At 40.7% G+C, this 19,862-nt stretch overlaps 1 protein-coding gene across 1 annotated transcript in view; it reads right to left on the bottom strand.

Annotated features, from left to right (window-relative positions):
• Positions 1-19,862, bottom strand: part of PLCH1 (phospholipase C eta 1) — a 196,373-nt gene that overhangs the window by 23,445 nt on the left and 153,066 nt on the right. The window contains exons 11-14 of the mRNA XM_023733872.1: positions 17,629-17,736; positions 11,115-11,276; positions 7,414-7,485; positions 292-380 (exon numbers count right to left, since the gene is read on the bottom strand). Coding sequence (XP_023589640.1) covers positions 292-380; positions 7,414-7,485; positions 11,115-11,276; positions 17,629-17,736 — 431 coding nt within the window. The remainder of the gene's footprint in view (positions 1-291; positions 381-7,413; positions 7,486-11,114; positions 11,277-17,628; positions 17,737-19,862) is intronic.

Here is a 19,862-nt window from a genome sequence, read left to right as displayed (position 1 = left end):
CAGCAGTTCAAATCCACCAGCCACTCCTTGGAAACTCTATGGGGCAGTTCTACTCTGTCCTATAGGGTCACTATGAGTCAGAATCAACTGGATGGCAACGGGTTTGGTTTTTGGATGTGCCAGGCAGAGTGCTAAGTTCCCTCCACATATCATTTCACGTCCAGGTGGTCTTCACATGATTCACTACATCTAGCATTTACCATGTGATCTGATTCTCTAGGTAGGTACAACCAAACTTATGGGGATAGAGAGTCCTCAGGAGTCTGAGCAGAAAATGTGCATCTTTCTTACCTGTACAGCTGGCCACACTCCTTGCCAGGATTCTGCTGTGCATCCTCATCATCTGTACTGTAGGATTTAGATCGTGATTTTGTGGCTTTCTGTTAGAAAAAAACACAGTACACACAACAACAAACTCAATCAGTTACATCTAGAACACGCAGAGAATGGAATGGGCTTTAAGACACACACACTCACACAAACACAAGGACAATAACTCAAAAAAAGAAATAAATAAATATTGCAGCTTGCTTCACCATGAATAAAAGCGTGTCTATGGCCATAATTATATTAAAATATTAATGCAAAACTGAGGGTTTCGTGCTCAGAAACTGCCTTCTGAACTACATAAAATTGAGGTCTTAGAAAGACTTCATTAGTCATGTGTTGAATTTCTCAAAGAAGGGCAGGGGCCAATGTTGCAGTATCTATTTAAATGACTTTAAGGAATGAATTGCCCTCTTGTAGAGGAAGCTCACTATTCCCATTGACTAAAAAATTATAAAAGGCAGATTTGGTTAAAAAAAAAAAAAGGCAGTTATTATTTTTAAGTGAAGAGCCAACCCTCATCCTTGCCTTTGATCAATACATACTCCACTGACCATCTACATCAAAAGGCTCTTTTGAGAGTTTGACCCATTTGAATTTCTAGCAGCAGAACTAAAATTGTCACCCATAGGATGCCAGCTGAAAGGCCCCAGGACTAATCTGGTATCTTGCGGACATATCTGCTGTTAAACACACAACCTTCTGGGCATGGTGGAGTTTTATCCTCACCACATATGTTTGGGCAATATATATCACAACAATACAAATGATGGGAAGGGACTCCAATAGTCACAGAAAACTGTGCCACCAGAAACAACTCCCACAAATGGGTAAGAACTCTAGACAGGGGGATGTAATTTAGGAAGAGAAAGGGACTCCATGCCATTATTATGGGACTATGTCACCTTCCAGACATGCAAAACAAAAACAAAAACGAGATACGCTGTTGGCATAAACACACCAAAGTCTCTATTGCACTGACAGTGAGGCACCAATTTAGTCTGAAATCTTCTCGGGGGTTATTTGTGCCTCAAGAACCTCAGTATGCATGCGGTGTGAGTCCTAGCATCTGATAATCTCACGTTCCAGCTCAGACTTAAACCAAGCTGGCAAGTAGGTTAACCTCTCTAGCTCCTTATGGTGTTTAAAAAAAGTAGTGGGGCAATAATACCTATTTCAAAGGAATATTGTTGTGATGATTAAATGAGGTGGCACGGAAAGTCAGTCTATAAGCTATATAACGTTAACTTTCAATTTAAAATACTATTAGTAGTCAATTAAAAAATCCATAACTAGTCTCACAGATAGTTATTTCTTCTTATGATTTGAGGCATGATGAATTCTAGTTCTACAGTAGCTAGAATATTCCATAGAACACTTACTTTGGAAGATAATTTTAATTTAATGGTAAGTTGTAATCAAGAAATATTCTTTAGTTTCACATATAGTCAGTAATTTGAGGTGTGACATTAATAAAATTGTCCATTTAAAATGCAAAAAGTAGAAGAATGAATCACCAATGATAGATAATATTTGGTGAAATGATGGTGTATTTTCTTTACATGCAATTTTGACACATCATAGTTATCATACCATATAATCAATATTTCATCTTTTTTTTTCCACTTAATGTTTTCATGTTAAGCTCTTCAGAACTATCATCTTTCAATGGCTGCATAATTGTCCATTATGTGAATGACTCAGGGTTTACTTAGGTAGCATTTAGGGGTGAACATTTCGGCTATTTTCCATTTTTTATTGTAATGACTAATTTATCCAGCCTTTTAATTGATTATCTCACTGATGGAGATGGAATTTCCAGACACCATATTCCTTAATTAGAATAAATGAACTTACAGAAAACTCATGCATAAAGTTCACCATTCAGCAATTGAAAATATTTTTATTTATATTAAAGTGTAACATACATTTAGAAAAGTATGCCAATCCTAAGTGTACAGTAAGCTGAATTTTCACAAAGTAAAACCACCGAAACAAGGAAATAGGATATTATCTGCTACTCAGAAGCAATCTGATTCTTCCATTTAGTCATTACTCTTCCTCCTGAGAGGTAACTGCTGTCCTGACATCTATCTCCATGGGTTTGTTTTGCCTGTTTTTGAACTTCATCTAAACTGAATCATACTGTATGTACTCTCTTGAGTCTGGCTTTCTTTGCTCATCATCATGTTCATAAAGGTCATCGTATTATTGAATGTAGGTGTAATTTTGTCATTTTTACTGCCATTGAATATTCCATTATGTGAATATACCACAAATTTTTATTCATTCTATTGTCAATGGAGATTTGAATCATTTCTAGTCTGAAGTTATCACAAATAATGCTGTTATTATAATTGTTGCTTTATGTCTTTTGATCTATACCTAACAATGGGAATAAGTCATAGTGCATATGTATGATCAGCTTTAGTAGATACTTCAAACCAGTGTGTCTCATAAACCAGAGACTCCATCAGCCTCAGACCAGAAGAACTAGATGGTGCCCAGTTACCACTAAAGACTGCCCTGACAGGGAACACAACAGAGAGTCCCTGATGGAGCAGGAAAAAAGTGGGGTGCAGAACTCAAATCCTAGTTAAAAGACCAGACTTAATGGTCTGACTGAGACTGGAGGGACCTTGGACAACATGGCCCCGGACTCTCTGTTAAATCAGAACTGAAACATTCCTGAAGTCAGCTCTTCAGACAAAGATTAGACTGGACTATGGGACATACAATGATACTTGTGAAGAAAGTGCTTCTTAGCTCAAGTAGATACATGAGATTAAATGGGCAGTTCCTGTCCAGAGATGAGAAAGCAAAAAGGGACAGGAGCTGGTTGAATGGACATGGGAAATCGGGGGTGGAAAGGAGTGTGCTCTCACATTATGAGGAGAGCAGCTAGGGTCACATAGCAATGTGTGTATAAATTTCTATATGAGAAAAAGATTTGAGCCGTAAACTTTCATTTAAAGCACAATTTAAAAAAAAAAAAAAAAACAGTGTGCCGAAGTAGTTGCACAAATTAACATTCCCATTAGTGGTATATGAGAGCTCAAGTTGTTCTGTAACCTCACAAGCACTTGATATTGTCAGGCTTTTTATTTTAGTCATTCTGGTGGGTAGGTATGCAATCTCATTGTCATTTTAATTTGCATTCCTGGATGACTGATGAGAGTGAGCACCTTTTCCTTTCTAGCCTTTTGTATGTCTTCTTTTGTGATGTACTTTTTTTTTTCCCCTGCTTTTTTTAAAAGTATGTCGCTTGATTTGTAGGAGCTTTTTATATATTCAACATACAAGTCCTTTGTTGGGTATGTATGCTGCAAATATTCCTTCCCACTATGCAACTTGGCTTTTTGATTCTTTTCATGCATACCAAACCCATTGCTGTCGAGTCAATTCTGACTCACAGTGATCCTATAGGATAGAGTAGAACCGTTCCATACAGTTTCCAGGGAGCGGCTGGTAGATTCCAACTGCCGACCATTTGGTTAGCAGCCCTATCTCTTAACCACTGCGCCACCATCGACTTGGCAGCAATGAGTTTCATGCACATAACTTCCTAATTTTAAAGTAGTTTAATTATCAATATTTTCCTTTCTGGGGTACTGTTTAAGAATGCTTCAGTTATTCCAAGCTCATGATGATATTCTTCTGTGTTACCTTCTAGAATCTTTATTGCTTTATCTTTCACATTTAGATCTAAAGTTCACCTATTTACTGTAAAGGGTGAGGATTCATCTTTTTCCAGCCCACGTGGATGGATATCCAGTTGAAAAGACAATCTTTTCCCAACTGATTGCAGTGGTGCTTTGTGGTGAATCAAGTGACTGTATCTGGACTAGAGTCTAGACTCTGCCATTCAGTCATTTGTTTATCCTTAAGCCAATAACACAGTATCTAAATTACTGTAAATTTTCTATTTTATTTTTCAGGATTATCTTTTCTTGGCCTTTACAGTACCATACCAATTTTACAATCAGCTTAAAACCTTACTGCCCTCAAATGTCCCCACCACCCACACACAACTTTGTTGAGATTTTGATTGGCATTCCATTAAATTTACAGATCATTTTGGGAGGACTTGGTAGTTTAACGTTGAATCCAGTATATGAACATAGTCTATCTCTGCATTTATTTCTTTTAATTTTTATCAAAATGTTTTAGAATTTTCTGTGTAGAAGTCTTGTATAATTTTGATAGATTCATTCCTAGTTATTTGATGGTTGACATAGTATAGCAGGAAACCCTGGTGGCATAGCGGTTAAGAGTTTGGCTGTTAACCAAAAGGTCGGCAGTTCGAATCCACCAGCCGCTCCTTGGAGACCCTATGGGGCAGTTCTGCTCTGTCCTATAGGGTCACTATATAAGTTGGAATCAACTTGATGGCAGTGGGTTTGGTTTTTTGCTTTATGGTATAGCAAATCATTACTTTTATAATTTTTATTTTCTAATTTGATTGTTGTTGATATATAGAAATAAACTGATTTGTATACTTCATCAGCATTGATAAATTTACTAATTAATTCCAGTATATAAATTATTTTAAACTTTTCACAAACAACAAGCATGTCACCTGAAAGAAAAGCCATTTTTTATCTCTTATAAATCTTTATAAATATAAATGTTTTGCTTTCCTTTATTTCATTGAGTAGGATCTTTTGTATTATGATATTGAATAAAATATGTATTAATGGCCATTTTATTCTCAGTCCCTATCTCAGGAGCTTTTTAAATATATCATCACTAAGTATGACGTTTGCTGTAGGTTTTTTATAGATACTAGGTTTTAAAAGCCCCTGGCTAGTTCAAGTTTACTGAGTTTTTATCATGAATGGCTGTTCAATTGTATTAAATATTTTTTCCACATCTACTGAGTAGATCATATGGTTTTGCTCCTTTATTCTGTTAAAGTGATATATTACATTGATTTTCAAATGTTAAATCAATTTTGCATTTCTGAAATAAACCCAACTTGTTTGTGGTGTATTATCCATTTTATATACCACAAGATTTAACTTGCTCATATTTTGTTTAGAGATTTTAAATGTAGGTTTATAGAAGAAAAATGACCAATAATTTTCATTTCTTATATTCCTTACAATGTTCTTTTCAGGTTTTGGTGTTAAGACTACGAAGTCCTAGTAAAACGAGTTGGTAAATGTCCCATCTTTTTTATTCTTTGTAAGACTTTGCATAATATTGGTACTGTTTCTTTCTCAAGGTTTGGAAGAATTCAGTGAATTTAAAAGACCTTGAGTTTTCCAGGGGGGAAGGTATAATTAATTATCTAATTGGTTTAATGAAAATGTTTATTTCTTCTTGTTTCAGTTTTAATTTTCTAGAATTTTGTCCATTTCATGTGAAATTTCAAATTTATTGGCATAAGTTATATATATAATATACTCTTAATTTGATAATACCTCTAGGATCTATCATGATGTACCCTTTTTCAGTTCTGATGTCAACAATTTGTGTCTTCTCTATAATTTCCTTTAGCATTATTGATAGAGATCTATCAAATTTTTTAAATAATATTTTATTATTGACTTCCAGCTTAATTGAATCATCAGAAAACATGCTCTGAGTTCAAACCCTTAAAATTAATGAGTCATGCTTTATGACCTAGGATATAGTCAAATTTGGTAAACCTTCATGTGTGCTGAAAAATATTTTTTTCTGCAGTTGTTAAGTGCAGCATTCTAAATATATCAATTAGGTCAAGCTTGTTCATCCTGTTCTAATTTCCAGTACCAGTGATGTCCAACAGATCTCTCCAACTGATGGAAATGTTCTATATCCATGCCAATATAGTAGCCAGTAGTTTCAAGTGGCTATTGAGCAGTTGAAATGTGTATAGTGTGACAGAGGAATCACATTTTTATTTTATTTCAGTTAAGTTAATTTACACTTAAATAGCCACATGTGGCTAGTGGCTATCATTTTGGACAGCACAGTCCTCTATTAGTGATTTTTGTCAGCTAGTTCTATCAGTTACTGAGAAAGATGTGTTACAATCTCCCACTAGGTCAATGGATTTGTTTATACCTCCTGTAGTTCTGTTAGCTTTTGAATGATATATTTTGAGCCATATCATTAGGTACATACAAATGTAGAATTGTACTAGCTTCCTGATAGATTGACCCTCTTATTATGAAATATCCCTCTATTTCTAGTAATACTTTTTCTTTTGGTTAGTGATTGCATGGCATAACTTCCCATTCTTCTTATTTTTGATCTTTCTTGGCTCTTATATTTAAATTGTTTCCCTTGTATGCTACGTATAGTGTCAGCATGCTATATATGACAATCTTTGTGTTTCAATAGGAGTTTTTAGTGCACTTACATTTAATGTAATTACCGATATATCTGATTTAAATGTACTTCTTTGTTTTTTTTTTTTTTTGTTAGTCCCATATACTCTGTTTTGTTTTCTTTCCTGTCTTGCTTCTTTCGAATTAATCAACTATTTTTTTTTATTATTCATTTTCTCATTCTATTAGCTTTTTGGTCATACATTGTTTTACTATTAATTCAGTTATCACCCTAGAGGCTACAACATGCATTCTCTACTTAACAGAGGTTAATATAAATTAGTATTTTCACTACTTCCCAAGCAAGCTCAGACCTTAGAACACTTTACCTCTATTTATCCTACGCCCACCTTTGTGCTACTGCTATCAGTAATAAAATCAGTTTCTATTTTAATTTTTTAAAATCGCTTTTTAAAACACTTTAAATATTTTCCCATTTAAAGGGGAAAAACTTGAGAGTGTCTGAGCACCAGTCTAGCGAGTCTGTGCAGCAGTTCCTGGAGGTCAAACAAGTATGTTTATAATTCAATTACGGCATTGCTTTTGAGCCTCAAGCCAACACTGAGAGCCTCCTTGGTAGATGTGATCTTACATAGTTTTGAATTATGTTCATTTTTTATATTACATCATTTAATTTATATTCATAAAAAAATCCAAGCATAATATACCTGTGGTTAAAGAAACACAGGGCTGTGCAAGGTGCTCAACCAATTTATTAGAAATATATATTTTAACTGAATTACACACATTTATGACTCTTAATTCATACCTTATATTTTCCAAAGTTTGTCATGAGGGATCGTCCATGTGATTTCTTTCCACTTTCCTTTACATCTGGATTCTGAGTAAATAAACGCATACAGTGAGTAGTTTTTAAAATCTAGGGTTTGTTTTGTTTTGTTTTAGCTCTGGTGGAGTGGCAGGGGGACCCTTCTCCTTCCTGTCTCTAGTAGGAGACAAGCAGGTCCTGTTCATTCCTATTGCTCCTCGTCTCCACTATTGCAACAGTGGTGGCTGGCCTGCCTTGAGAGATGGAAACATTGGCACAGAGAGGCCTGGGCACAAGCCAGGAACCATCACCTGCTAACAACATCCCAAAGCTGGGGTCAAGGGCCTCTCACCACCACCTAGCTATGCAAGTCCCTCGCAGTGCCTGTTCAAGAGGCTCTCCACAATCTGGGATGATTCCCTTTGAATGCCATGAATAAATCATTTTCAGTTAAGAGTAGATTTAACCTTGGAAAATGGCTGAAAGTCATTAAGAGCCAGTTCTGTTGAACAAAGTGATCACAATGTTGACTGAACGTTGCTATTTGGGATTTTAATCCAAACATATCTATAAATAATAGAATTGTGTGTGTGTATTTTAAGTAAACCACAGCAAAGCTAATCTGTTATGAAACGATTCCTTCTGTGGTGAGCATGGGGAAGCGGTATTGTCATTTAAATGATAGCGCCTGAGTTTTCTCTCAGGTGGGTTAATTTCCCAGGTTGGGGACCAAATACCAACTCTCCTTGCTCGCTTGAGCCTATGTCTTATTTGAGGATAGAAAGGCCACCGTCCAGCATGCCAGAGAATAAACAGAGACAGCCACATACATGGAATAAATGTGTGTGAGCAATACCATATAAAACCACCCACACGTGTCCACAGAGATGACCAAAGATGCATTTGAGGAAAAACAACAAGGCAGAGACTTGGTTGGGAAAAGAGGCAGTCTGGAAAACGCTCGAGGGGTGGGCATGAAGGGTGAGGGGCTCTTCGGGGTAACATAAGTCAACTGTTGACCAGTTTATATAAGCCCACTGCCTTTGAAGAGCTATTAATGTTGATCATTGACTGTTCAAAAGTTCTGGAAATAAGAAAGTGGACAGACTTGGTCACAGAAGTAATACTGCTCTCCAAGCCACCAATTAGCTACACGTACTTTTATAACCTTCTTCTGCTGGCCTCAATTGTCTTATCTGAAATGGGGGTGAAATGGGCCAGTTAACCTCTGAGTTCTTTTCCACTTCTAATGACCCATCTATTGGTAGGGGGACCACATTGTTCATTGTCCAAAACAGTGGCTGGAAGAGCTGAGGAGGGGGAGAAGGCTATTGCTGTTGATGAAATTTTTTAAGAAAATTCAAAATTCTATGATGAACTATACAGCAGTAATGCTCTAATTGATGTTGTGGTTGCCTCCTAAATATTCCATTCTACTCCCCTAACGTGAAGTTCGAGAGCGGCTGACCCTTGCATGAGCTCCAGGTGTAAGTTCTCATTGGCATTAGCAAACCAACATTATACTACCCCTTTGCCAAATTAGTATTCCTAGGAGGACACTTACCCAAGGCCAATGATTAGTTTAAGGGTGGGCACGTGATCTAAGTTGCCCAATCAGAGCTGAATATGAATTCTGGTTTGCTGGTTGGGGCAGATACACTGTCTCATTCTCTTTGGACATGGGCTAAGAAACAGATAGCCCATGGACCTTCTGGCAGTCACTCTGCAACCACCAACGGGAGAGGAAGCAGACTTGGGATGACACTAATACCGTAGAAGGTAGAGCAGAAAGAAGGAATTTGGGTCCTTGAAGACCCTATTGAGCCTCTGGATTAAGCCCACCATGACAACCACTCAGGAAATAAACTAGCCACTTACCTTGTCCAACCTCTTTCTTCCTCATTTAAGCCATTTTGAATTAGAATTTCTATGTTTGCAAACAAAACAGACCTAAGGAACAGACTAGTGGCTGAAAGGCTGGACTTTTGTGGAATCTAGGGAGCAATCACCAATGCTAAGAGGTCAGTTAAATCTAAGGGTGGCCACCCCCATATGATCTTCCCTCTGCCTGGGAAGCCTTGAACACTGGAAGGCAGGTGGTAGTAGCAGAGACGGCTGCTGTTAATGGAGCCAGTGACCACATGGCTCCAGTGACTCTGTGGCTGGAAAAAATGCCCTTAATACGCTAGGATGGTAAAATCAATAAACCCAATAACCCTCTTCCTTGCCCATTTATGATATTTTCATTAGGAAGCAGTTAAAATCTCAGCAAGAGCCCAAACAATTCATTCAACAAATATTTATGAAGGTCCTACTGAGTCTCAAGCACTGTACCTAGCACTGGAAAAATACTGGTGATCAAGACTGATAAGGTTCCTTGTCCTCATGGAACCTACAGTTGGGAAGACAAACACTGAACAAGTAATTGCAAAATATGTAAAAAAAGCTTCAGAAAAGAGATAATCTAACAGGCTACCATAGACAATATAACGGGGATAGTTAACCTAACCCAGGGGTCGAGGCAGCACTCATTTAGGACACAGCACTGAAGCTGGTATTTAAGAGACTGAGTAACCAAAAAAAAACACCCAGCTGCTGTCTAGCTGATTCTGACTCATGGCAACCCCATGGGTGCAGAGTAGAACTGTGCTCCATAGAGTTTTCAATGGCTGTGACCTTTCAGAAGTAGATCCCAAGTCCTTCTTCTGAGGAGCCTCTGGGTAGACTTGAACCACCAACTTTTTGGTTAGTAGCCAAGCACTTAACTACTTGTGCCACCTAGTGACTCCTAAAAGACTGAGTAAGAGCTGAAGATGTAGGAATGGAATGTTCCAGGCAGAGGGAAGACAATGTGAGGAAGACTGTGCCATATAAAGACAATTGTGGCTGGGTAGGAGTGGCATGACAGGAAAAATGGAGAGATCTGAGACAGGAGCATTAGGCAAGAATGCAATTATGCAGGTCTTTGAAATTCTGGTTAAAGAGTTTGGAATGTATTCCAAGTGTAACAAGGAGCCTCTGAAGAATTTTAAACAGTGAAGGGACATGACCAGAATTGCATTTTTTAAAAATCATGCAGATTTTAGAGTGGAGATTGGGTTGAAAGGGGGCAAGAGAAGTCTAGGTAAGAGTTGACATTGGCCTAGGTTAGGACACTGGCCATGGAGAAGAAGAGAAGCGGACAGATGGGACACATGTTCAGAACCTGCCGGAGGATAAATGTGGAGAGGGTGGAGGCTGAAGTGTGTCGTGGGCAGGAGCCTCCTCCCTCATGTGAGCGTGCCTTGGGAAGACGTGTCCAGGGGCAGTGGGCGTTGTCCAGAGGATCCCAGTGAGGTCATAGTTGAGCCATTTCCACTCCCCTCCCCCTTCCATCCACCTTTAACTATTTCTCAAACAGACTGTTTTGCAAGAAAAGACTTTCCTTTCTCAAGCAATAAACCAAACCAACCAAAGCCGTTGCCATTGAGTCAATTCCAACTCATAGTGACCCTAGAGAACAGAGTAGAACTGCCCCATAGGGTCTCCAAGGAGCGGCTGGTGGATTCCAACTGCTGACCTTTTGGTTGGCGGCCAAGCTCTTAACCAAGGATAGAAATGGAAGAAGCTGGAGGAACGATGCACAAACAACAAACCATTAGAGACGGTACATGAGGTGCTTTCTTTCTGTCAAAGGTCGAGGACAGGACGGAGTTCCATACCTGCTTCAGATGGACATTTAAGCCTTCGTGAGTGGCCTTCAATAGTGCCCTCACTGTGAAACTATCAGGATCTTCTTTGTCTCGAATTTGAGATTCTCTTAACAGTGACTCCAGTTTTTTCCTTATGAAAGATTCCACTTGATGCTCAGTGGTCCCGTTATTCTGCAAAGAATTAAAGCAGTGAAATGATTTTCCCCAAAGAAACACGTAATCGATTAGAATAGACCCTTAGTTCAAGCCAACGTTGCTTCTATGATTTGATTACCTCTCAGTTACCTGTAAGAAGTTAAGCTCACTGTACCATTTTGATCCCCACTGCCAATCCTATAATAATAATGGCTACAGTTTATTAAGAACTCACTCTCTGCCATCCACTCTTCATGTGACTACATTCAACCCTCAAGAACATAAAAAGGCAGTGTTATCATTCCCATTTCAGAGATGCAGAAACTGAAGCAGAGATTAAGTGGCTCAAGGTTACAAAGGTAGCAAGCGACGGAGTCAGGATTCAAACTAAGGACTTCAAGGCCCTTCCGACTATGCTTTCAATACAAGACGGTCAGGGAAAGTTTTAAGAAACTAAGTTTTCTAATAGCTACATAGGTAAATTTAAGCAAGAGTATGTCATTTAAAAAAAAAAAAAAAATCACCTTCCTTCACTAAGGGGAAAAGAATGCTGTGGAAATCACCTCTCGGGCTGAGGATTATTCTGAGATAATATTTCTTTCCTGCCTCCGACCCACTGTGTAATCAGAAGGAACTCAGTACTGACCTGCCAGGATTTGTCATTATAATTACTTAAAGATTGTAGCTAATTTCAAGGGTTTTAGATAACAAAGCTGTGCCTGTGTCCAGACTGTGCTCATGGAACCCTTGTTAGATGACCAGGAGATACAGACTTCCTTGAAGCCTTGGCCAGCAGAACTTTGTTTACCACGTTGCCCAGCCAGGAAACAAGGGGCCCAACCTCTGCTCACTGCTCCTCTGTGTCACACACCTCTCTGTGAATTCTTCAACTACTTCTGAAACCCAGCCCACCCAAAGGCAAAGGAGGGGTACTACTCCACAAGAATAATTCCCACATCCATCACCAAAAGTTTATTCCACTTGCAAAATTTGTCCCTAAGAAGTCATTATATTTGAACCCTAAAGAATGGGTAGGAGTTTTCCAGTAAATGCATTTGTTTTCACTTAATCCCATAAGAGCAAAGCAATAGAGATGCCTTAAGGGAAATTAAACAAAACAAAAAAATCTATACTATAGGTTACTGAATTTTCCTGTATTAACATCTCTTCAATTAATATACCCTTTAATATACTCAGTTAAAGAGGCACTCCACTTCCCTGGAAGCCCTCAGGCCCCAGAGGAAATGTAAAGAAGAAAAAGAGCTGTGCTGACATCAGGTACTACCACCCCGCTGTGCTAGCAAAGGTGTGAACTGAAATATCCTCCTCTGCTCTGCACAGGCAGCATCGGAAAGCAGGAACAACTGGTCCAACAGGGATCTGAGAAGAGACACCGCATTCCTGTCAGAGTGGTCAAGAAGGCCTCCAGGGAGAGGTAGGAGATCACTGGGGCTTTGAGTGATAATTAGGATTTCAACAGTGAGGAAGAGAAGGGCTTTTCGTAGTTCTCACAAAGGTTTTATGATGAGTAAAGCGTGTTCCACAAACCCAAGCAACAGATTAGTTTCCCTAGAGCAGAGAGCTCACGGAGGTAGGTCGTGGCAGATAATGCTGGAAAAGTACTTTGGTGTCAAACTATGGAGGGACTTGAAAGCAAGAGTTGTGGAACCGCTGAGAGTCTGTGTGCAGCAAAGTGTCCAAGTAGTACTTGAGAAATATTAACCTGGCATCGTGTGCTGAAGAGCAAGGGTGTCTGCGGATGAAAAGCCAGGCGCACATGTTCCCACTAGAAGCGCTACATCTCTAGCTACTGTGGTGGCTGGGGTGGGGGGAGGGGAAGGCAGGATAGAAGAAACACAATTTGAGAGAAACATTAATAAGACACAACCCCCACTCTTGCGGAACCCCCAGTTTTGTGGAGATGACAGACACAGCAATGGATAATTACACAACAACGGAAGGTAAATGACGATGTGAGGAGGATCACAGGCATACAGTGGGCAGCACCTAATCCAGCCTTGGGAACTGGGGAGAGACTTCTGGGAGCAGGTGACGCCTGAGCCAAGTCTTCAAAGATGAGTGTCTTTGTCTCCTAGGGCCGCCATAACAGATTACCATAAACTTGGTTTCTTTCAACAACAGAAATTTATTCTCTCACAGTTCTGGAGGCCAGAAGTCTGGAATCAAAGTGTCGGCAGAGCCTCGCTCCCCCTGGAGGCTCTAGGGGAGAATACTTCCTTGTCTTTTCCAGCTTCTGGTAGCATCACTCTAATGCCTGCCTCTGTCTTCATATGGACTTCCCTGTGTATCTCCCCTTCTGTCTGCATCTCCTCTGTCTTCATATGGACTTCCCCTGTGTATCTCCCCTTCTGTCTGCGTCTTCTTCTTAGAAAGACAATTGTTAGTAAATTTAGGGCCCACCTGGTTAACACGGAGCCCTGGTGGCGCAGTGGTTAAGAGTTCATCTGCTAACTGTAAGGTTGGCAGTTTGAACCCACCAGCCGCTCCTTGGAAACTCTACGGGGCAGTTCTACCCTGTCCTATAGGGTCACTATGAGTCGGCAATGGGTTTGGTTTTAACGGGTTCTGGTTAACACAGGGTGATCTCATCCTGAGATCCTTAACTTAATGACTTCTGCAAAGGCCCTTTTTTCTAAATAAAGTCACATTCTCAGGTACGGGGGGTTACGAGTTGTACACGTCCTTACGGGGGCTGAACTTCAACCCACCACATTGAGTAACAGCTGATAGCTCAGCAAAGGGCAGGCTGACAGCATTTCAACATGTGAAGAAGCATGGCTACATCAATCTATCAATAAGAACTAAGGACTACAGGAGCATAGAGAAAAGAGCCACAGGGAAACACATAAAAAGTAACTAAGAGCATATATTGTGCATATGGCTCACAAAGCACCGCCACATAACAATACTTCATTCAAGCTGCCCAGCGCCCTTTAGAGTAAGCACTAGGATGAGCCCGGTCTTATTCGTAATGACACAGAGGCAGAAGCTTCAGCACCTTGTCCAAACACTTGTGCCTATAAAATGGCTGAATTGGGACTTGAACCTAAGACTTACAGTTCCACAATCTGCATCTACTTCACTCTACAACACTGTGGTCATCTCTCCTGTATTATCTTAGGAAAAGATAAATTACTGAGTCAAGCTAATCAGCGGGCTCCTATTGGAGACAACCATTATTCCTATCATGATTCCAAGGAAACAGATTCCCATGATCCCTCTATGGGAAACAAAGTCATAGGCGCTTCCTAGACACATCCAAACACCCTGAGGGACTGGATTACTGGGGCTGAGGGCTGGGGACCATGGTCATAGGGGTCATCCAAGTCAACTGGCATAATATAGTTCGTAAAGAAAATGTACACACACACAATGTATTATACCTTATGTTCGGCACCCTAACTCTGACAAGGCAAGGAGGCAGAAGGCTTATCATGTTCTAGAAACAACTGGAATCTTCCAGGGATCTTCCAGGTCACGTTCTCTGTTCCCCATGCTTTGTCAGCAAGATGTAACAGCATTGCCAGCATGTGAACATTTGGTCTCTGAACTAATGACGTTGGACCTCATAGTCTCACGAGGTAGCTCACTGCTTTTACGAGTGCTGATAAGTCTTAAATAAACAAGATTCATAATCCTTAAAATGGCTTAAAGCTTCAGTGAATAGCTTAGGAAAGAATCTGTAGCGAAGGCAGTGGGAAGGGCGGAAAACGATAAAAATGTTTAGTGAGGGATATAAACATAGGCTGAATAAGGGTTTTAAAGTATTGGTGTAACACAAAAGGTTGCTACCCGTTACTGTAACAGGGCTCATTTAAAACCTGTTGGAAGGCTTGGGGTTGATGAGCTTCACGTAGGAGACAGAATGCTAAGGTTTGTGCAGAAGGGGCTGGCTGATCACGATCCAGAGAGCACAACAACTACGGTATTGGGTAACTAAGCACAAGAGGAAAAAGCCAGGGACATTGAAATATGGGGGCGGGAAGTCTGCAAGGCACACTGACAGTAGAGGACCCCATAAAGATGAATAATGGTGAGTTGGTCTCATTGAACCAATCTGTTAGGTGACTGTACTGTGCTTTGAGCTGTGTCTTTGAGCTGTATGATTCTTGGGTCACTGAACACATTGGCTTTGCCTATGGCTTATGCGTCATGAGCCAGATTTTCTCTGTGACTGAAGCCACAAAATAACATATGGCAGAAGCTTAGCAGATTCAAATAAGTCAGCAACAGAAAGAATTTATTCCATATCCAAAACACGTTCAGCATGGTTTGAACAGCTTACTTAGAAATAACAATGGGCTGGGAGGAGTAGGAGCCCTGGTGGTGCAGTGGTTAAGAGCTTAGCTGCTAACCCAAAAGTCGGCAGTTGGAATCCACCAGCTGCTCCTTGGAAACCCTATGGGGCAGTTCAACTCTGTCCTCTAGGGTGGCTGAGAGTTGGAATCAACTTGATGGCAACAGGTGTTTTAGGAGGGGTAGAAGATGTAGGGGTGGCCCTGCCCTCCCGCTCTGCTTCTCATGCCTCGGTAACGCCGGAGTCCCAGACCTTGCTTTTGCATTTGCTGTTCCCTCCATCTGGAACATTCTTCCCCAGATATCGGCATGGATAACGCTTCACTTCCTTTGGGTCTTTGCTCAAATGTTACCTTTCCCGTGTGGCCTTCCCTGGTTCCATACTATCTGCAAGTTAACATTTCCCCTGCCTTTTCCCCCCTACTTAGCACTTAGCACTCTCCAGAACACTACAGGAATCCCTGGGTGGTACTAAACGGTAAAGAGCTCAGTTGCTAACCAAAAGGTTAGACATTTGAGTCCACCCATAGGCACCTCAGGAGAAAGGCTTGGCAGTCTACCTCCAAAAAATCATCCAGGAAAACCCTATGTAACACAGTTCTACGCTGACACAGGTGGGGTCGCCATGAGTCAGATCAACTTGATGGCAACCGTATGCTTTCCTTATTGGTCTTGCTTCCTGTCTATCTTCCTCCTTCGCTAATGTGTAAACCACATGCAGGAAAGGATTTGTGGCTGTTTTGTTTACAGATCTATCCCCCAGCACCTGCAGCAATGATGGGTGCACAGAAGATGCTCAGGAAAAAAAAAAATTGTTGAATGAGCAAATGAATCGTGTGCAAGTCTCATGGGGGTTAATGTTGCAGTGTCCGTGAATGCCAAGCTAAAGTCTACACAATAATTCAGATATAACTTACAAACCTAACATGTTCTGTTAACTTAAAACTGAGGCTGACAGCTTCCTCTAACGTAATTATTGGTTCGTGTTAACCTATGCATGGTACGCCCTCTTATATGATCAGGCACTCAGGTACCTAGATTTAAATTTGTCACACAGACAATGCATTTGAGCCCTCTGCTGACGGTGGGACTATAAGTTGACTGATCACAATAAAACACTTTGCTTTCTTAATAGAGTACTGGCTTTTCTCAGAAGAGTCCTCAAGATGGGTTCCTAGAAATCATCTAAGAAGTTTGGAAAATGAGAGAAACCAACTTGAACATTTTACAGGTGAAGTTGCTGATTTATTCCCATTCAACTATTGCTAATTCTCAATGGAATTTTCTAATCGCAGAATCTACCTTAGAAAGTTAGAAGGTTCACTGACATTGGAGGAAAAATGATATAGGAGAGTGGGTTTAGAAACTAGAACCAACTTTGGTTTTAGAACAATAAATGTCTACATACTAATTAAATTTCTGAAAGTGAGCATTAAAAACAGCATTCCCTAAAAATGTAACTTGGTCAAGCTTCCCTGTTTCCCTGCTGGTGGTTCGAAACCACCAGTGGCTCCACGGGAGAAAGATGTGGCAGTCTGCTTCCACAGGGATTTATAGCCTTGGAAACCCTGTGGTGTTGCTGTGAGTCGGAACTGGCTCAATGGCAGTGGGTTTGGTTTGGGGACCAGAAGCTGAAATAGACGAGGAAGGAACACCCCCTACAGCCAGGCCCTCAGTTTGGACTTCTAGCCTCCTGACCTGTGAGAAAATAGTGTTCTGTAAAGCCCACCGCTTGTGGTATTTTGTGTCACAGCAGCACTAGCTTACTACGACACTGACATTTCCAACCATAATTTGATTTTTGTTAATGGGGGGGATTTGTCCCTTGAGAGGGAGTTGGATGGGTCAATCTCTAACATTTCTTCCATCTCTAAGACACAAGGATTCTGGATTCATTCATTCGACAAACACTTGAGTACTTTTGTGCCAGCACACAAGGTAATTTTCAATAATTATTATTTTTTTTTGCACCACAGCTACCATATTTGTGAGGATTCCATCGTCAGCATCTGGAATCCCATGCACACTGCAGCGTCCTGACGGTAGGAAGTAAGCCACGCCTGTAACTTACGTAATGGAGCTGGAACTTGCACTCATCTTCAATTTCATCGGCACTGTCCTCATCGGACACTTCCCCTTCCTCTGCGTCGTCCCCAAGGTGATAAGGCAACTTCTTGCCCTGAAATGGAAGCAAACACCCAGTTTCAACATGGAAACATAATGTGGTGGACCTTGGCCAATTGTTATGTCAGACTGACAAGAAGGCAGAGTTTGAACTGGGGGTAAAACAAGGGGAGAGGATCTTTCAAGGAGACTCGCTCGTATTACCTCTAATTAAATACAATTAATTAATGGCACTGCATTTAAAAACAACACTCATAGCAGATGTCTTTACGGGAATATATGACTCATCATAACAAGCATCACCCCCATCCCATTATGTACAATCAACGTGCTAAGCCCTGTAAGAGCAGCTTGTTCTTGTAAGCAGGTTAAATGGGCCCTTTCCACTTACGACCACCCCTCTGTTTGACAAGCCCCTTCTTTCACAGGTGATGCAATCAGACCCTCCCCAGCTTGAACTCTTCTGCAGGCCATTTTGAATCACCCACCAACACACTATAAAAATCAGAGGCTTTTTGACAAAAAGGAAAATTCTTATAACATTAAGAAATTAAAGTTATAGACTTATACACAGTATGTGATCTCAATTATGTATAAAAAAATAGGGAAGAACCTTGGAAAGGAAAATGGTTAATTATTTCGTTATCTGAGTTATGGGTGGCAGTTATTTTCTCCTTTACTGTATTTATCAATCTATAAAAATCTATGAGAAAAAGTTGACTAAGTAAAAAGTAGCAGCACTGGGCGGGAGTTTCTGGAAGAGCTGATCATCCACATCAGCCAGGCTTCTCACTTGCAATTAGAGAGAGATTTTAATTGGAAATTGAATAGGAGTATCATCTAGAGAAAGGAGCCCTCGTGGCATAATGGTTAAGCACTCAGCTGCTAATCGAAAGGTTGTCAGTTCGAACCCACCCAGTGGCTCCACGGGAGCAAGACCTGGCAATCTGCTTCCAAGAAGATTACAGCCAAGAAAACCCTATGGGGCAGTCCTACTCTGTCAAATGGTGTTGCTCTGAGTCAGAATCGATCTGAGAGCACCCAACAATAACATCTTCTAGAGAAGGAGTCCTGGGTGGCAAGAACAGCTACTAGCCGAAAGACTGGCAGTTGGAACCCACCAAGAGGTACCTCGGAAGACAAGCGATCTGCTTCCAAAAGGCCACAGCCTTGAAAACCCTATGGAGTGCAGTTCTACTCAGCACACAGGGGGTCGCCATGAGTAGGAACTGACTGGACGGCAATGGGTTCCATTTTGATTTTCTAGAGAGAAGAATCTTCTAGAGAGTAGTGGTGGGGGCAGAGAATCAGGTTTTGAGGCTAAGTGGCCAAGGCCACTGTGGTTGGTGGCCTCTCAAATGGCTCCCAATGGTTTCCACCTCCTAGTATTCAAACCCGTCTGTAATCCCCTCGAGTGTGGGCTGAACCTAGTGACTCCCTTCTAATGAATAAAACCTACTGCTGTCCAGTCGATTCCAACAAACAGTGACTCTAAAGGACAGAGCAGAACTGTCTTCTTCCAAGGCACTTACTGCTGCCTGGCAACCACTGGAGAACAGAGAGGGCATGTTAGACTCCACAGTGGCAATCGCCATGACATAAGACAACACTCTGCCTCCACTGTGTATTTTGGCTCTGCTGTTGTTGTTGTTAGGTGCTGTCAAGTCAATTCTGAGTCACAGTGACCCTACGTACAACAGAACGAAATACTGCCCTGTCCTGCATCATCCTCACAATCATTGGTATGCTGGAGTCCATTGTTGCAACCACTTTGTCAATCATCTCATTGAGGGTCTTCCTCTTTTTCGCTGACCCTCTACTTTACCAACCATGATGTCCAAGGACTGGTCCCTCCTGATAAATTAACTGAACTATGGACTTCAGTTAATAATAATAATGTGTTGATACTGGTTAAGAAGCCCTGGTAGCGCAGTGGTTAAGCGCTAGGCTGCTAACCAAAATGTCGGAGGTTCAAACCTACCAGCCGCTCTGTGGGAGAAAGATGTGAAAATCTGCTTCCATAAAGATTTATAGCCTTAGAAACCCTATGGGGCAGCTCTACCTTGTCCTAGGGTTGCTGTAAGTCAGAATTGACTCGACGGCAATGTTTTTTTTTTTTATTTTTTTCAAGATTGGTTCATCAATTGTAACAAATGCACCACACAAATGCAAGATGTTAAT

Source organism: Trichechus manatus, unplaced genomic scaffold (assembly GCF_000243295.1).
Source record: "Trichechus manatus latirostris isolate Lorelei unplaced genomic scaffold, TriManLat1.0 scaffold00062, whole genome shotgun sequence".
Taxonomy (NCBI): domain Eukaryota; kingdom Metazoa; phylum Chordata; class Mammalia; order Sirenia; family Trichechidae; genus Trichechus; species Trichechus manatus.
Note: the sequence above shows the minus strand (reverse complement) of the source record. Positions and strands in the feature narration are given on the sequence as shown.